This window comes from Etheostoma spectabile, chromosome 2 (assembly GCF_008692095.1).
Source record: "Etheostoma spectabile isolate EspeVRDwgs_2016 chromosome 2, UIUC_Espe_1.0, whole genome shotgun sequence".
NCBI classification, from domain to species: domain Eukaryota; kingdom Metazoa; phylum Chordata; class Actinopteri; order Perciformes; family Percidae; genus Etheostoma; species Etheostoma spectabile.
This window is the reverse complement of record NC_045734.1, coordinates 16,133,995-16,153,759: the sequence shown is the minus strand read 5'-3', so window position 1 is coordinate 16,153,759 and position 19,765 is coordinate 16,133,995. Positions and strand designations below refer to the sequence as shown.

At 38.3% G+C, this 19,765-nt stretch overlaps 1 protein-coding gene and 1 long non-coding RNA gene across 4 annotated transcripts in view; one reads left to right on the top strand and one right to left on the bottom strand.

The window, feature by feature from the left end:
• Window positions 1-3,507, bottom strand: part of LOC116702992 (uncharacterized) — an 18,777-nt gene extending 15,270 nt beyond the window's left edge. Inside the window, exon 1 of the long non-coding RNA XR_004335301.1 lies at window positions 3,495-3,507. This is a non-coding gene — a long non-coding RNA (uncharacterized LOC116702992). The remainder of the gene's footprint in view (window positions 1-3,494) is intronic.
• grin2bb (glutamate receptor, ionotropic, N-methyl D-aspartate 2B, genome duplicate b) overlaps window positions 1-19,765 on the top strand; it is a gene marked incomplete at its 5' end in the record, with an annotated part of 80,855 nt that overhangs the window by 29,610 nt on the left and 31,480 nt on the right. For all 3 annotated transcript variants that reach the window (XM_032537554.1, XM_032537548.1, XM_032537540.1), the window contains 3 exon segments: window positions 6,211-6,354; window positions 8,614-8,884; window positions 11,482-11,674. In XM_032537554.1, coding sequence (XP_032393445.1) covers window positions 6,211-6,354; window positions 8,614-8,884; window positions 11,482-11,674 — 608 coding nt within the window.

The following is a 19,765-nucleotide window of genomic DNA, read 5'->3' as shown; positions in this document are numbered from 1 at the left end:
CAACAGCAGTGACCAGTGCTAGTCGGTGCTAGTTAGCAGAAGAAGTTATTGAATGCAACTAACTTCAGTTCGTAGAGTGATAGCGTGTGAGACGGAGCTGCTGGATCTGGGCCAGAGATGTGACCCATGGCCAGAATATCATAGTTCATAAAAATACAGCGCAGTGACGATACAGACATTTTGTACACACAACGTGTGTATCCGCCATTCGACCCGTGCTGGACCCATTCATAATGATCAGCCGTTGCTCTATGAGTACGTCCATCGCATTCTCTCTCCCTAGCTCTTTTAGAATAGAATACAATAGAATGCCTTTGTCATTATACACAAGTACACGGTACTTGTGCAACGAGATTAAAAAAATCCCTTTACAGCGTTGACACAAAAAAATATAAGAATATAACAGTATAAAATGTCAAAAATATAAAGTCAAAGATATAAAGTGTAGTGACTGTCGAGTATAATCTTCTTTTAATTAGTTATTGTTAAAAACAATTGAAGGAACTTTTACAGAGATGCATTTAAAATAAATAAATATCCTACACTATTTATTTCAGATAGCTAATTTTCATTTACATGTGTTGCAGCTGTATGTCTATACAACATACAACTTCAACATAAGAAGAATGTAACATAACATGGATGTGAAAGTTGTTATAAACAGCCTATGTGACAATAAAATTTGTTTTGGTTAAAATCAACAAATAATTGTGAGAATAATCGTGATCACAATATTGATACAAAATAATCGTGATTATCATTTTGGCCATAATTGTGCAGCCCTACACATAACACACACACACACACACACACAAACACACACAACACACACACACACACACACACACACACACACACACACACACACACACAGACAGAAAATTTGAATTTACACATTATATTTACATTTTTTCAGAGATGTGGATTCGAGTCACTGTGACTAGGACTCAAGTGGGCACTAGTCATTGTTTTTATGACTTGCAACTTGACTAGATATAAGATAAATGACTTGAGACTCAACTTGGATGTTAAATACTGGAACATGCAGCTTTACCCTCTTTACACAGTCTTTAAGCATAATATTATGTATGTATCCATCAAGTGCATGTTTGAGACCTTTTAAAAGATTATTGTCCTATAAAGAGTCAAAAAGCCAAAGATGACATTTTTAGTCTTGATATGGAGCTAACGTTAGCTTAATTAAAAAATGCAAAGCTGCTTTTGTCTGCCAATGTCTCAAATCAAGTAGCCATTGTTAAATAAAATACTAAGCATTTTGACTTTGAAATCTGCCGCCATCATTGCAAACGACCTACACTAGAATGTAAAGTCTGACAGGGTAGCAACAGCAACTAAGGAGGGGCTAAGTGAACAACGAGTCAACAAAGTTAGTTGTCGGACATAATTTTAAATACACCAAAAGTTTTGTATTGTAAAATGCGTCTTCAACACATCTGAGTCTAGGTTTTGATGTTGTTGATTAAAAAAAAATTCTATTTATATAACAACTAGAGCGTCATTCTCATACCCGTTTATCCTGCAGTCCCTCCAGTCATTTTCAACACTGCCTAACCAAACCTGACAGCACAAATTACAAAATGTATCCCACCTCACAGACAGTAACTTGCAAGAAGACACAAAAACATTGCTTGAAAATTAGGTGACAAACCTCTTTCTTGGGCTCATAGTGTATGATGTGAAACGACAGGCAAGAAAACAAGCAGGAAGGGAAACAGGCAGCTTTGGTAATTACACACACAGACTTTGCCCTGCAGTACACTTCATACCTCTGTAAAATGAACTAATGGAGCTGGACATTATGTAAAAACAAAGGGCAAAGAAGAAAAATATATATCGGGCAAAGGTGGGGGTCAGGATAAAGAGAGACGGAGAAAAAGCTTGACACTAATGCCACGTGAATAAAGGACAGAAACCAAATAGGATTGATATGGATATGAAAGAGAAAGTAGAATGTGATGATGATTAGCTGTAATCTAAGAAGGAGAAAATTAAGTAAGTAGTGCCCTCACGATCCCTCTGAATGGCAAGTTTGGTCTCACAAGTGATTACACCTGTCTAAGCCTACTTTTAGAAAGAAAGAATCAGGACAGAGTGATAACAAGACAAAGAGAGAGTTGAATGAGAAATAGATACTGTGTAAGTAAGTAAGCTAGAGGAAATGAAAAAGCAAGAGCCAGTGATGGAAGAAGACGAGAGAAAAAGTTGAGTTGAGGAAAGTCAATTCACCCAAATCACAAACATTTTATTAATCAGTTCCTTCTAGTTGTCTAATATCTGTCCAATATCATATACTTGTCTGAGATTTCAGCTGCCACCCAAATACAAGGGAGATGGAAAATGACATTAACATAATTCATCAATATTGGGTATTTCCAAAAACAATGTCCTGGTTAGCCTGGATAATCCACAGAACCCAGCAATTTTCATTGAAAGTACTTTTTAGAGAAGCAGCCAAGATTTTAGAAATACTGAGGTCACGAGTTGGCCCAGCACGCACAAAACATCCCTCAGACAATAATGATCAAAAAGTCTCAACTTTTATCAAAAAACCTTGGATGTTTTACATTTTATTTATTCAATCAACCTACTGTTCAATTATGCACACAGTCAATCAATCAATCTAAGACTACTAGAAAAAACTCTTATAAAATAACCACTGATAGTTATTTTTTTAATTGTAAAATGTAAAGTCACCTCAACAAAATCACACAAAATTTACAAATGAACAAATAGGTTATCAGGAAATAACCTTAGTGTCCTCAATGGTGGCCATTGCCTTGTGCAGAATAAATAGTCCTCATGCTAACTTTTCACAGTAACCACGGCAGTTTTCTGAGAAGAGATGTTGAATTTTTTTAATAACATTTTTTAGTCTTAAGAGGCTGGCATTATTTTGTATTTTTCATACTTTCAACAAATCCCATAAAAAGACCAAAACCACCTAGTCCACAGTCTTTTACCTTTACTTTTATTTATTTTTTATTTTTTAAAGGCTCAGTAATTTTCCCAAAAAATTGGGCACTGTAGTTTTTAGCATCCGTTACTCAAACAGGAATAAATAGCACAACTCTTGGAACTATTCTCAGCAGCGGATTAACACACATGCTGCTCTACGGAGTATTTACAGCAGCACAATAGTATCTGGGATTGACTCAAAATAAGATACAGTGGCCACGTTCATCATGACGAAGTAGCCCAGTTCAACAGTGTGGCTCATTGATGTATTTTAATGGTATTTTGAGGTCTGTGGCACAGAGGAATAAGCTATGTCAGGCTTTGGCTACACAATACTTGTTCAGATCAACTCATTGTTGGTTTTTGTTTTTTTAAAGGGATTTGTTGATAATAAGAAGAATAAAGAATAGGGATTGGTCTTGAGACCCAGTTTTATTAATGTCCCGGTTCCATATTTCTCAAAACCCCAAAATCAACAAGGTCCAAGCTTACCGATACTGCTATCGAGACTAGTGGACCATACAGTATGTTATGTCTAAAAATAGACAAGTACACAAACTGGAAAAAATGATTTTGAAAATTATATCAATATTAATAAACTTTACGATCCCCATCCCTAATAAAGAATACAACCAGCTTCATCCTTTAAAGACAGGAAAAGGTATCTATGTGGTGAACATGGTTATATAAAATGACTGGATCCACAGATGGATTAATAATGTCAGTGTAAATTACCTGTAGCACTCACCTCAAACAATGGTTGAAGTCGTAGGTTAGAGTTGAATGGTGCTTTAGCTGTCATTCATGCGTGAGAATACCTTCATTACCGTCTCGAACAGAGCAGAGCGTATTTACAGTCAGTGTTGGTAAAACATCACGTTTCAGCCTGAGCGCACACACACTCGCCTTCCCCCCCCGTTTCCACCACTGCCAATCAGTCCATCCTCACTTGACACTGCGATGTTATTACCTCATTATAGTGAAAAATTGGTAACCTACCATTTCTGTCGGAAAAGAAAGTGGAGGAAGGGGGAGATGGGCTTTGATCTAGTGTGGAGTTAGCGCATCTAACTCAAGGAGTGCTCAGCCTCCTGTATGACTAATGTGCATGACCAATTGTAATCCACGCATGTGTACGAATGCAGTCGAACATGAAACATATACAGAGTGTAGTAGTGCATGCAAGATGTTCTGGGGGGCACATGTAAACAATCACTGAAGAGTAAATGCTAGAAACTTTGACCTTTCATTTTAATTTTAAGTTCAAGACAAATTAATTAAAACAATTGATTTAAAAAGGGTGTACTGTAGTCACTAATCATGCTGTGATGTGTGCAAGGTCCTTGATTTCACCTAGATTTTAATCACATTCTGTATCAAAACTGCAGAGTTAGTAAACCGCAAAAATGATGGACTTAAAGGGGAGCTAGATTCAAATATTGATAATACGATCTGTGCATTAAATAATGAGCAGTGACAGTAACCTTTATCCAGTGGAATGAAGTAGAGTTAAACACAAGAATCACCCTTGTGGAGTTCCTCAAGGTTCTATTCTCGGGCCAATCTTCTTTTCCATTCATATGCTCCCCTAGGGTCCATCCTCAAAAAAGTATGCATTTTAGTTCCCCTGTATGCTGACAACACCCAAATCTTCCTGCCTTTTGAAAACAGAAAGATGCCAACTCCTTGACTCCACTTTTGAAATGTCTCGAGGACATTAAAACGTATTACATTTCTTAAGCTTTAATCAAAGCAAAACTGAAGTCCAGATTTTTTTAACCAGGTGGTGACTGTAATGCCATTCATATGAACCTGTGTTCCCTTGGACCATATATGAGGTCTACTGTTTGGGTGTGATAATGGATAGTGATTTTAAATTGGACTAGCAGATAAAATACATTTTTTGAAAGGGTTATGCATGCTTTTATTTCAATGAGGCTTGACTACTGTAATGCCCTGATGTAAACCAGGCTTCTCTCTGACACTTGCAGTTGGTCCAGAATGCTGCAGCTTGTCTTTTGACAGGAGCACGCAGACAAGAACACATCTCCTCCGTACAGGCCTCGCTTTACTGGCTCCCTGTACATTTCAGAATTGATTTCAAGATATGATTGTTTACGTGCAAAGCACTTAATGGGCTAGCTCCAACCTATCTCTCCGACCTATTGCAACCATAAGTCCCTCCAAGGTCACTCAGGTCAGCTAACCAGTTGCTCCTTGTGGTCCCAAGATCAAGGCTGAAGCACGGGAGAGTCAATGTCAGTATGGGTTCGGGGCCTTGTTAATGAGGCTGACTGCAGAGGGGAATGTTTTTATGGTGTGAGGTTTTGTTCCTGATGGACCGCAGCCTCCTGCCCGAGGGGAGAGGTTTGTTGGAAAAATTAGATTGATCGGCCCCAATCTTTTCTGTCCGCCTCAGTGTTCTGGGGGCTTACAGTCAATGTAAACTATTCTGTTAATGTAAACATTTACTTCTTGATTGATTTAGACTATTTAACAATGAAGTACGACCATGTTCAATCGTGAACCAACACCTCCAGTCATCTCAGTCACCTTTCAAAAGTATATTTTACTCTGGACACACAAAGAACCCATGACATGTCGCCTCCGGTCACTAACAATCGTAATAATCTGTCTTGACTTCTCCCGATGAGTGGCTTGGCAGTTTTACATGGGGGATCAACCTGCCCTTGAACAATCTATAACACCAAACATTGAGGTCCTCGAGTGCCAAGAGCTCTTCTTATTTTGTCTCTTCTTTCTCTCTCCGTGGAGACAAATGTTTTAACAGAGATGTCGGTCCACACATTTGGTACCCGACATTAAATATTATTGAACCAAGTGGTCATCTTACCTGTCATGCTCTCTGCTGCATACTAAATGTGCTGTCATAGCATTGATAGTGCTCCTTGATAATAAATGAGTCACCTTGTCTATGTTTGGAATATTCATAACTAGTGGAAAAACTTTCTTTGACCTTGCATAGAAGTTCTCTGATTAAAACACAAATACAGAAGTTAAATATGTCATATTGCTGCATATTCCTTAGTTCAGTTTCAGAACATACACAGAAAAGGCACAATTCCAATCTAATAAATGGAACTATATTAGTTCCTGAGGATGCAGCATCTGGACAACGCTCTACAATCCTCTGTGCCCTACCTTCCAGCTCTCTCTCATGCTGTGTGACTCATGACCTTGTTTGCTGATTGGCATCTTGTCTCTGGTTTTCAGGATGACAATTCCATGTTTTTCCAGTTTGGTCCTTCCATCGAGCAGCAGGCCTCCGTCATGTTGAACATCATGGAGGAGTATGACTGGTACATCTTCTCAATAGTCACAACGTACTACCCTGGCTACCAGGACTTTGTCAACAAGGTAAATAAACAACAAACATAAAGACATACATGTAATAGACAGTTTATTGAATGGTTTGTCCGTTCACCTGTGACTTTTGAACCGCTCCATGAACAACTTTTTTTTACTGTATTTTTTAATACAGTGAAAAATTGTTTACTGCTTATAAGCATATACCAGCATATACCATCTTTATACATTATTAAACTACTACTAAAATAGAAGAGAGAATATTATTATTATTATTATTATTATTATTATTATTATTATTATTATTATATTAAAAGAATATCATCTGCAAGGATAAATGTATTCCTTTGATTATAGTGTACAGTTAATGGACGTACATTTTTTTTCAACTATGGATTCAAATGAGAGGTTCACTTTTGCTCAGGATCTCATGCACATTAGGTATTGTTACTTTTGTTTTTTGGGAACCCATAATAAGAGGCCTGACAAACTGTAGTTTTAATATTTTTTTATTTGTCCCTGGTTGTATTTTGTCTAACGTTTTAATTTATTTTGGTGTTTATTTAGCTAGGACTATGTACCATGGATGACTAGATCCTAACAAAAGCCATTATTTCGGAGGACTTGACTGTGTGGTTTTAAGCCATAATTTCAGGCTTTTAAAAATGATAAGGTTTGGCAAGTTCCATTTTCTGATTGCTCTAATGGAAAAGGCAGAATGGCCGAGCATATCTTTTTGAATGCAGCCACTCAGTGAGACTTCAGCCTCCTTATCTCCAGGGCTTAGAACATACTCTTTAAAGGGGATGGTATGAGATCGTGAACAACTTTAAACATCAGACACACATGTGAAAAGAATGAAACATTATTGAAAACTAATCTTATTTCTTAATTATATGGCAGCAATGTTAGGGTATTTGAACAAAGGAAAAGCAACAACAATAAACAACATAAAGCAACAATATGTTTTAAAAGAACAAAAATCCTATTAATATCTAAATGGAGTTCATGAAAAATAATATTTATTGCCCATGGTTAAATAGCTTTATATTGAATGTAAAGAGTCTCATATCAGCTGGTATAGTTTACTGTCCCTACTATATACTGTATCTGCAAAATGTTTAGACTTAGACTTAGCTTTATTAATCTCTTTGGGATGACTCCCGCAAGGAAATTAAAGTCACCAGCATCCGATACAGCATGAGAAAGAGAAAACAAGAATACAATAAGAAAGACAAAACACAATAATAATGCATAGGACAATACAAAGTACATGTGGTCACATGAAGGAATTTTTTGAGGTTTAAAGGTATTTTGAAAAGAAACTACTTGAAGCCTTAATGAATAAAGTATCTAGAAAAGTATAAACCCGTTATTAGCACCATATTAAACCTATAGTGCGTGTTTGTCGCCCCATGAGGAATTCAAAGTAATGACAACAAAACTGTGTCGCGTTGACATGGCACAAGCCTTGCGTGATCGCACACATGGCCTCCGCCCCCCTCCTCCATGCATTTGCTAGTAGCCAAGGAGGACACGGAGGATCAAAAAAAGTTGATGGACTCTTCAGAAAAGTAAGTATCTTCACTCCAGCTTCTGTGCCGGAAAGTCACCAGAGGACACAATCTCACACTGAGAAATACAGAGAGTCTCGTGTGGAGTTGTCTTAATTAGCTTTATTGCAACTCATTTAGCAATAGCTTGAATGTAACGGATGTTCATTAATATAAAAAGTTACCCACTAAAGCTTTAAATCCTACTGTCTCTCGCAAGCAAATATCAAGCACACATAACATTCAAGGTTTCTTTTTCTTCTTTCAATACAAAAGAAAATGAGTTGTAATGGGATATGCTGCACACAAAATGCTTTTTTCTTCCTGTTACTCAACGTGTATGGTATAACTCCCTTTGGACTGATTCCCTTAAGATACGGCTATTACTTCCTCTCTCCCTCTGGAACACAAAACAAAAATATGCCTTTCATCTAAATGCCACATATAAAGAAAGGAACATCCAGAATACTAAAATCACTTAATGCTGCACATAATCTCTAATTAAGCCTTTGGTGTTATAAAATAGACAGTGTCTCCATGAGAGTTTTCTGTGTGTGTCTGAGCATATAGCTTTAAGATTTGGGAAAAGAGATTAACTAATCTCAGTCTTGTTACATTGCTGCGTCCTACTCCCAAGGGATGTGCAAAGACAGAACAGTTTTGTAATCTGGGAGCTGGAGGAGGAGACAGCTTTTCTTAACAACTGTATGTGTGCATCCTACACTTTTTTAATATCACATTTCCCTTTCCTATCTAGGTACGCAGTACCATCGATAACAGCTTTGTGGGTTGGGAGCTAGAAGAAGTCTTCCTACTGGACATGTCAGTAGATGACGGAGACTCCAAGATCCAAAACCAGCTAAAGAAACTGCAGAGTCCTGTAATTCTACTGTACTGCACAAAGGAAGAAGCAAGCACTATCTTCGAGGTGGCCCATTCTGTGGGCCTCACAGGTTATGGCTTCACCTGGATCGTGCCCTCACTGGTGGCTGGAGATGCAGACCACGTTCCCTCTGTCTTCCCTACAGGTATACCCAAACACAAGGTAGTCTTAGCATTTCAGGGTTCAAATAGAGATCTCACATGCTCAAAGTATATATCATACCATTGCTGACATAAAAATGCAGCCAAGGTTTTGCAGAGAACGCTCATTAAGTGCCATGTGTCAAATTTTAAACATTAAGCCACCATTGCCAAATTAGTTATAATGCTTTGTTTTTAATCATAGCATAAACAGATAACACCAAAAGACCTCCCTCTCTCTCTCTCTTTCTCTCTCTCTCTCTCTCTCTCTCTCTCTCTCTCTCTCTCTCTCTTTCTCTCTCTCTCTCTCTTTTCCCCTTAATTACAGTTTTCAAATTTGAGACCACTTGGAAATGATCAACATCCTCAGAGTGATTTGTCCAGGTGTTGGCCATAAACATACATTGACAGTTGCACTCACTTTGTGCTGTCAACTAATTCTTTAGAGCATCAGCAGTCCCCAACCCTAGGTTACCTTAGATAAATGTTATCCCAAAAAGTTTCAAGTAGGTTTACAGATTTTGATTATGGTAAAAAAGGGGGCTGCTATTGAGTTTTTAGTGTTGAGTTTTCGATGTTGACTCTGAGTCTTAGTATCAAGAAAGAAAAAGTTGGATCAGTGCATCTCTAAAAAATGTTGTGGTAATTCCTGAATCATAACATTTTTGGAAGTCCTGGGAAATACCGTAGCTTTGATTGTGTAAGAAGACTGTCAGTCAGCATACCAGTATATTATATGATTGATTCATGTCAATATACTTTGTTGTACTTTGAATGTAGGCCTATGCAGTATGTTCAACTTAATTAAAGTAGCCCACCTTTGCTGGATGTAATTTACTGACAGACAGGGAATCAGAAGTTCATAGGTCAGACATTAAAACCCTCTCAGGGGGCGATGTCAATACAGTGCAGACTTACTTTTTTTATATAGAAGCAGTGAAATGTGTCATTTTAAAGAGGTCCTGCATGCAATTGTAGGCCAACTATAAGCTTTTTAATCCATCATGGAATTACAGTGTCTTTATAAAATAAATAAATAAATATGAATACAGAAATCGAGTTGCGTAATCAAAATTATTTTACAAATTAATTAACATTTCAACATAGACTGGTTCTGTGTTTTAAACTGTGTTTTTATGTCATGTCAATGTTTATCACACACTCTGTCAGTGTCTTGTCTTGACCTGATGTGCTGAGGACTACAATGGAAATAAGTTCTGGATTTTATTGTGTTTTAATCCTTGATTGTATTTGATGTCTTTACACGTAAGGCATTCTTGATACAATTAAATAAATCAAATCAAGCTTGATAGCTAGCAGCTTTTCTTTTGTATGTATAGTCATATAACAATGTATACATTCATACAGCATCCCTGCATCATACTAGGTTATACATACATACAGGGTTATTAAAGATTCAAAAAAATGGCTAAGACTAATTTAAGCAACTCTTCTGCTTTAGTGTTGGAGAGCAAAACACTGAAATTTGTATTACATTCTTATGTGGTAAGTTTTCAAAAAAGCTTTGTGTTAAAATGTGGGCACAAGTGACAGATGGGCTTGTTTGCATATATGCAAATGTTCTCCTTTTGTATTTGCACTACACTGTGCCAGTCAGTTGTAGGGTGCATACTGATTTCTGTTGACCTCAGGTAAGTGAGTTTATAATTTGTTTGGGAGTTTATTTGCTCATTTAATTGTGCAATATCTCACATAAATATTAGATAAAGGCGGACTGACAAGCTTTACTTTTATATTGTGGCCATCAGTTATAATAACAGTCTGAGCTTTGACCTCACTGGAGTCCATCATTAACAGAATTTCCAGTATTGTTTTAAAAGTATTTTTCCATTGAATTGGGTAAGGCAGGAAAGAGACCCCCTTGGGATTTCACAGTGACTGTCTCTTGCCCCCTTCCCCTTAGTCACCAAGCATGTTTGAAGCAGTTTATTTGAAGAATTTACCTGTAGTTCAACATTTTTCATGTGTGTGAAACCACTAACACCAAGCCTGCCTGAAAATGCAGGTTTGCCTTTTTCCAAAACATTTGCGATGCAAGTTTAAAATGTGACTACATAACCCAAACCAGCCATGGAAAATGACTCAAATGTGCAGTTGTTTACTGGTGTAAGAAATAGATGCTGACGCCTGATAGCCAGCAGTTCCTCGTGCTTGGAAAGCCAAAGCATAACAAAATGAGCCAAGGTATGACCAGGGTCTCGACTGACGCTCATATTCACCAAATCTTTCTCGTGATTTCAACCTGTAGCTTTAATTATTTATTTATTTATTTATTTATTTATTTTAACAGAGTAGCACAGTAAACAGCTGCATTCTGGCTTGTTCCAAATTAAAATATTTTAAGTAATATTTGCAGTCTTCATTTTGCCACTTTTCAGCATTTTCATTTCTTTTCCCCCCTTTGGCTGTATTTCATTGCACTCTGCTTGCCTGTTTGTATCCTTCCTCTCTTTCTCATACTTTTCTGTCTCTCTTCCCCTCCTTTTCATCTTTCTTCATATTTCTTTCTACTTATTCTTTTTCCTCCCACTTTCCATACATTCCTTCCTCTTACCTCACTCCATCTTTCTGTCCTTTCCAGGGCTTATCTCGGTGTCATATGACGAATGGGACTACAACATCGAGGCCAGGGTACGTGATGCAGTGGCTGTCATTGCCACGGCGACCTCCACTATGATGCTGGACCGGGGGCCACATACCCTGCTAAAATCAAGCTGCCAAGGAACACCTGACAAAAAGAGCTCCAACACCGGCCACTCCAAGGAGATACTGAAGTAAGTCAATGCTAGGGGGATGGGCAGGGCAGAGGGGGCGGGATAGACAAATACAGATAGAGGAAATGTGAACTAAAAATGTGTAAAAAATGTGCAAAATCACGCCCAGTTTGTCAAGTCGTAGTTTACCAACTGTAACTAGCCTCAGCAGGACTGTCAAACTTTGGACTACATGTTTACGTTGCACTCTAGTAAAGGTGATCCTTAAGTTTTTGGAGAGTGGTGCCTTTTTAGCATTTACAAAACTAAAACCACAAGAGCAAAAGTGTAAGGATTGGATTAAACTGTGTATTTATCTGCTCTAACATGAGCTGCAAAAGTTAGCATGCCCTGCTAACTAGCTTATTACCTACGATAGTAACGTGGAGTTATTTCCAAAGGAAAGGGAACCACGTTACTTAGTGAGGTTATGTGTTCAGGGCTGGAACATCCAACCCATCTGAGCCATGAAAGCTACACATAGAGAGTTTAGTGTAAAAAGGGTTCAATGCTTTGGCTGCCAGTTGCTCTTCAAAATTAAAAGGTTTGCTTTTACATCACATTTTCAGCACAGATCATTTGTCTTTGGGAGCTGTAACTTCAAATAAACAATCTGTGCTTCTGATTAAATATTGTTTTGAGTTTGAGCCCAGGTCTAGGAGAGATAATCATCCCTTGCTGAAAAAACATGGCAAATTAAAAAGCAATGAACCATGTTCACCTAGTTTTTATAAGCTTTGAAATGTATTTTGGTACAGAAAATGAGCAGGGTGTCATGCACAATGGAAAAGCAGATGACATTTTTTTATTTATTTACAGTATATGAGTCAGAGCCAAAGGAGCTGGCTGGGAAAATCACAGGGATAAAAAAAAAAGTGTAGTTTGGTTTTCTGTTGCTGAAGCTAGTTGAGCAAATGTGCGACGACACACATGCAGTACAACATGGACTACAAATACAAACACAAATAAAGACACATTCCCTAAGTAGAGCAATAATTTGTTTAATTCACCAAGAAAAACTTAAAACACAAGATGAACAGAGACATTAGCGCTTTAACAAAATCTTGTATCATCTATAGCTTAACCCACAGCTTTAAAGGAAAACATCTGTCTTTTCCTCTTCCTCTTGTTTTTCAACTTTTTGGCACATTACAGAACAAGCGAGAGCATTGGTATTCAGTAATTAATCCTCATTTAACTTTATAGGGCATGCTTTTACAGTTCACATTGTATAGAGATTCTTGGTAACAACCAGATTAATGAAAAAAGAGCTAAAGAACAAGAGTGTGGTTAGCACTAGCACACAGAACCACACATGCAAACACGCACACACACACACACACATTTGTTGTTATAGCATGACATATAACTGCTCTTCAGGGTTTACTTTAATAAATGCTTAAAATTACTGATGTCATTCCTTATTAAATGCATTTAAGCCTTACAAAACTATGCACATGACTTTCATCCTTCCTTTTTCCTAATATTTAACATTTAGTCAGTTTTTTTTGTTTGTTTCACTGTCAGTTTGAATTCGAGAAATGTGAAGAACTAGGGAAGCATTATGCAACCTCCCCTGGCACTGCTGCATTAATCTCCAGTGTGAGGTTGATTTATTACCGTAAATTTAGATATTTCCTTTACCCATGTTTCTGTTTTTAATATTAGAGGCACTTAAGCTTGCCGTGTAGGATTCTGCCACCAACCCGACTGAGATAACAATAACACCACAGCCATGAATATTTAAGTCCCCAAGGGGCGCTATAAGACACAGGGTTAGCTCTCAATCATCCTTCAGGCACACACCTGGGATGCTGCTTTTTGTGTGTGTGTGTGTGTGTGTGTGTGTGTTGTGAGTGTTGTGAGTGTTTTTTTTTTCCATCAAGCCATTCCATTTTTCTCCATTTGACTGAGCAAAAGTACAGACTTTGGATCTGTGGATTTTGATGGAGACACCAGAGGCGAGAAACACACACACACACACATATACACACTCTCATATAATTCCACCTATTCCATCCCCTAACCCCCAGAGACAAAAGCAATAATAAGGCCATATGTCTCTGCATGGTCCTGTATATCTACAGGCCACAGTGGGCTGCATGCAGGATAGGCGTGCCATCCTGTCATTGCTGATGGACGGAGATGGGAGGCCCTCGTGAGTCACGCTCTCAAATTTGTTCAGGGGCTTGACCTTATGGGGCAGACACACACAAACATGCACATATAAATACATGCATACATACACCACAAGTTCCAACACAAATAAGGAAGCGCACACACACAGAGCTCTAGAGGCCATCCATTTTTTCCTGCCAGACAGAAAGGACAGGAATGCTTGGATAATGAGAAATGGAGCACCAAGTGGTTTTGGATGAGGCGCTAATGGGCCTATTTGTGTATGTGTGTGTATGTTGCAGGGAAAGGATGTTTTTTTAAATATTTGTTTGACTGCAAATGTTCCCCTCTGCTGATTGAAATGCCGCACTGGTAGATATGATTATTTTTTTGTAGTGAGTTTGCTTTTATGTGACCTGACAAGACGTTTGTAGAGTTCAGTGGAGAACCTTTTCTGCAGGCCAATTAACCCATGTACTGCCTGCCATGCATGTAAGGTGAGCATATTACTCCCATCCTATTTCACCTTTAAAGAAGAGCAGTATTATTGCTTTTCAATAAAAGTGTCTTTCTAAAAAATCCTGGCTCTGTTTATTATAATTCAAGCAGGCCTAGAGCACAACTGATCGTCTCTTTTCATAGATCCTTTCCTTTTCTTTTGTTAACCTAATTTCTACTGAGGTCTCTTGTCTGAACTGCATGGATATATGAATTTTTGTTCCTGAGTATTCTCTGCTTTTCACCCCTTTGTTCTTTATTTTTCTTTTCTCGTTCTGTGATACTCTTACAGAAGTCCATTCTCACTGAAATTTAACTGAAGCTAAATTGCTGATTTAGAGAGCAATGATGAGCTCTCTTCCACCCCCTTTTTTGTATATTAATTAATTAATTCCATTTTGTTCTTTTTACTCTGTCAACCCTGTCCTTTCCTAAATTCCTGTGAGGGACATTAATGCCAATGACATAAATGCCATAGATATAACCAATCAATTTTTCATACAGCCTTTTTCTTATTGGATCTTTGAACACCATCGCACATCTGTTACATGTTCAGTGCCATATGTGAAAAGTATTACACAATACACTGTAACTGGCATGATTAGTTGTAGGTATATAAATTAACTTTTTATAATGGCCTTAGTTTTATTGTGTAATATTACACTCAAAAAATGGGGACTTCCAATAACTTTTAATTTAATTTACACATTTTAAGTCACTTTTAGTCAACATGTTCTCCTTTTAGGCTAAGTCAAACCCTAATTTGTATTTGCTTTTCCTTATGTAGTACCCCAAGGCACATACAGTAGATAAAAACAGTGAATCATTTAACTCTTGTTGGAAGTTAGACAAACATGTGAAATGGTTTGCTCTCTTCAATCAGATTTTTTTTAAAGGTACTTTCAGATGTGTGTAGCTCAGATAAACAGTCCAACGTTATAGAAATGAAGGACCACACACTGACAAAATAATTAAAAGTGTCTCTTCATATTCCAAATGAGTAAACTCCAGCTACTCGTGTATTTTTGTTTGTCATATTAATGTTTAATATTTTATTGATGACCTTTGCCAAGACAGAAATGAGAGGCAAGTCGATACAAGACATTAAAACATAGCTGCAGCTATTGCAGTAAAACTTTGACAAAATTAAAACATTAACATATACAGTACATTACAACAAAAGCAGTGTATGCACTGTGTTCTAAAGAAACAAATTGAAAAGCAGGTGCAGTGGTCAGAAACTATTGCTTGTAATGAGTTATTAAAGGAGTTACCATATTGTGTGTAGTAGTATGCCTTAATTTTGAATCTGTTTATTGATCCCCTATGGGGAAATTGCAATTTACACCCTGTGTCCACACTTTGTTAGTTTACACACAGTCCTGAACCATACACACGCACATGCTCAGGATCTATACATGCACTAATGGAGAGATGACAGAGTGAGTGGGCTGCCAGCCAAACGAGCGCTTTGAGCAGTTGGGGGGGTATGGTGCCTTGCTCAACAGCATCTGGCAGTGCCCAGGAGGTGAAGTGGCATTTCTCCAGCCACACTCCCTACTTTTTGGTCCATACGGGGACTTGAACCATTGACCCTCCGGTTCCCAACCCAACTCCCTACAGACTGAGCTACTGCTACCCCCTTTGCAAGTTTCCACAAAAAAAATGAGATCATCAGATAAATTATTAGAACTTTTTTTTTTTTGTCTCACCGTGTCCTAAGTTACCTTCTTCTCTCCATAAATATATTTTAGTAAAGTGCTGTTAAGGACATATTCATGTAATTTTACCTTGAAAACAAAAATCTGAAGATTTTTTTTTGAGACTAGAGACGGCCACTAGAAAAAACAGTATTTGTGGTTTGCAGACTGTGAAAGGTCAATGTCCTCGTCTGTTAAACCCTTGCTCACATTTTAAATTAGAGAGGGCTCCCTCTGATACAGTGCTCCCTCTCTCCAGACTCCACAGGTAGCTGTCTATGTCCCACTCAGCAGGGGTCCTCATGGACCAAGATCACATGAAGCTCCTGTGGACTCACTTATTAAAGGCTGCAGCTCAAAGAGACTCAGAGCCTTACATCTTTCCTATGTGTAGTCCACATCACTCTGTATTTCTGCTGTCAGGGTGGTGCCACCGGCAATAAATGAGTCAATAAATAAACAATGATTTTTTCCCCCCCTAGTTTTTCTTTAGTTTTTCAATATTCAGTTTCAGCCCCAATAAAATATTTTTAAAGTTTTTGTTTTATTGGAGGGGGAATTCACGTAAATACCACAAATTTGTTTTGCAGATAGTTTGGTTTGCGCCTACTTCAAGTTAACCTGATGAGCCAGATGGTTGTTTTTCGTGGGATTTTGCGTGATTTTATGATATTGCGAGAATCCAGTTGCTATGCAAGGTAAACTTTGAAGCGCTTGGGAATGACAGTTGACTGCAGATTTTATCAAACTAGCTGGTAGACATGCAGATACTTACCAAACGATAATTATGACACACACGTGATAACAGTAATTATTATGATTTTTTTTTTTTAAGATTTTTGAAAAATGTGAACTTTATTTTAGAAAATACAAATGAATTTACCAATATCAAGATATGTCATTATGTCCAGTTACAGGGATTTTATGTTTTTATTGTAGGCAATGTTAAAGACTTGACAACAAAACACTCTTATGTGTACCTGCTGTAAATTGAAGATATGGGTTTCCTTTGAATGTAATCACACATAGGGCCCCATTGAAAAACTTTGTAATATGTTATGCAGTAAACCCTGTGTGGCACAGCTCTTCCACCATACTATTACCATAGTTAAACATATACTGTATATAGTTGTACATTTTGTCACATTGTCTCCTCACACAGTCACTGCCTCTATCTACAGGAATGTAATGTGCAGTATATTTCATCAGTAGCTGGTAACTCTTCAGAGGCAGGTCTTCTGCATTCATCCCAGATGAACAGTATGAGTCATCCACCAAAACCTGATAATACTGTGTGTGTGTGTGTGTGTGTGTGTGTGTGTGTGTGTGCGCGCCACAGACTTTCTTACACACATGCATAGCAGGGATATGTATTTTTGCATCCCTGCATTGCAGCAACAGAGAAATTGTCACAAATTTCAGATAGTACAGTGTACAGCTTCACTTAGAGATAAAGGGAAGTTGTATGAAATGGCTCCGAAATAAGTTTTAAGACATTTTAGAGTGAAAAAGAGGGATTGTGTCCATGCCATTGATGATTCAGTGTCTCTGTAACTAAAAGATAAATTCCTCTAACAGCCAGTGATTAGTTGGGGAACAGTTGATGAGCAAGGCGCACACAAGCACTGCATATGGCTGTGATGAAACCGCATGAGGCTCAGTTAGTAGCTCATCCTAGTAGTTTAAAAACAGAATCTTCTTCTAGCAGAGCCAGAAGGGATTTCTGACATGGGAAGGGATCAAACGCCACATTAAAGCTTCATCAATAGTACAGGGATACAAAATGATAAACAGGGCAGCCTCCTCTGCTGAAAAATGCATGCATTACTCTTTGTGAAGGCACAGGTTAAGGTACGGGTAAATGTGTGATTCGAAGCGCTGCTCATAGGTGAGATAGAGAGATTGATCTGATAGTGAAAGACAGCATGAGGGGCATTGTGTAAACACTCAGGTTTAGACAAAAAAATACTGAAAAATACTCCTTTCAACCAGCCTTTCTCGGGTGATATTACTGTTCCCATGGCAACACAGCTGATTGCATGAAAATTGCTGTGGTTGTGGCTGCCATGACAACGCATTACATTACATTATATTGGCGTAAAAAGCCTCCCTGCTGCGTCCCTATGTTGCGGTTTTGAGTATACATACAATGTCACCCCATCATGATGACACACACACAGTGGCTTCATGGGCCTCACTAGTCTCATGGGTCGCCATAGTGTCTGGGCGGCAACAAGTTGAACTTCCTGAGACTCCACCCACACTGCTTTGATCTTTTTGGTTGCCTGATCAAACTGAGATTATGTTTAAGAGGCTAATCCCATGTTATACGCACATTACAGCAATGCTAGCAAGCCAGTATGCAGCAATAGGCATTTCATGGAGGCTTGAGTCATATTGACTCAAAGCAAGTAGCCTACTTAAGTGTGTGTGTGTGTGTGTGTGTGTGTGTGTGTGTGTGAGAGAGAGTGTGTGAGTGAGGTGGGATATAAATATAGTCGAAGACGTTAAAGATTGAGGTACTGAATGTTCTAGTAGGAGGTACTTGCGATAAAATCTTGGGTAAGTTTCAGGCCCATTGCTCATCTGTTGTCTGTGCTTTTTTCTTTGAATAGATTTGTCGTCTTTTTCACACTATTGACTTGTTGGGTGATGATGGTGGGTAAAATGTGCACTGCACCTCCTTTTTAAAAAGTCTGCGCACGCACGCATGCACACACACACACACACACACACACACACACACATAGCCCCTTACTTTTTGCAAGATATTTTTTTCTCCGGTGGATTGTTTCAGAGGCAGAGCGTCTCCATGGTGATGGCAGCCCATAGATCAAGACGAGGAAGAGTGAGGGAAGGAGACGGCAGAGAAAGAGAGAGATGATTCTAGCTTATCTCCCAGTGCTGTACACTTGTTGACACACATATATGTTGATGTGTATTCATACAGGCGGTTAATACACTCTCTACTCCTTTCGCTCCCTTCCATCTTTCACTGATGGTTTCTTGCTGCTATCTTTGCCCTGCCAGCTCTAACTGACTCTCACAGCCTCCCTGTACTCGGTCTTTATCTTTCTCTGTCTATCAGGAGTAATATGTTTAACCAAGCTTCAAACTGAGTCATCTTTTCCATATTTCACACTAACTAAGCAACCTTTAACCTTGACAACCTTTTAACCTTGACAATGCTGCTGTTCTGAAAAGAAAAATCTCTAAAAGGCATCAAATGACAGATTAGACATTAATTTAATATGTCACAAAAAGTTAGATTTTATTTCCATCATTTACACTTTCAAAATAACAGAAAACAAAAAAATGGCATCTGGAAACGTTTGGGCATCATGCAGAGTTTATAGCATGCACCGCCCCATTTGGAAAGCTGAGACCTGACAGCGTCATAGATTGTTCTCAATCATCGTCTGGAAAGACCAGGTGATGTCAATCTTAAGGTTTTAAATGCCCAGACTCATCTAACCTTGCCCCAACAATCAGCACCATGGCTTCTTCTAAGCAAATCAATTGCCCCCTGGGGATAATAAAGACTCCTTGAAGCAGTTGTCTAGAAAACTCAAACTGAAAATAGTTGACGCTCACAAAGCAGGAAAAGGCGATAAGAAAGTAGCAAAGCGTTTTCAGATGCCAATATCCTCTGTTCGGAATGTAATTAAGAAATGGCAGTCATCAGGAACAGTGGAAGTTAAAGCAAGATCTGGAAGACCAAGAAAAATATCAATCAGAACAGCTCACAGGATTGTGAGAAAAGTAAGTCAAAACCCACGTTTGACTGCACAATCCA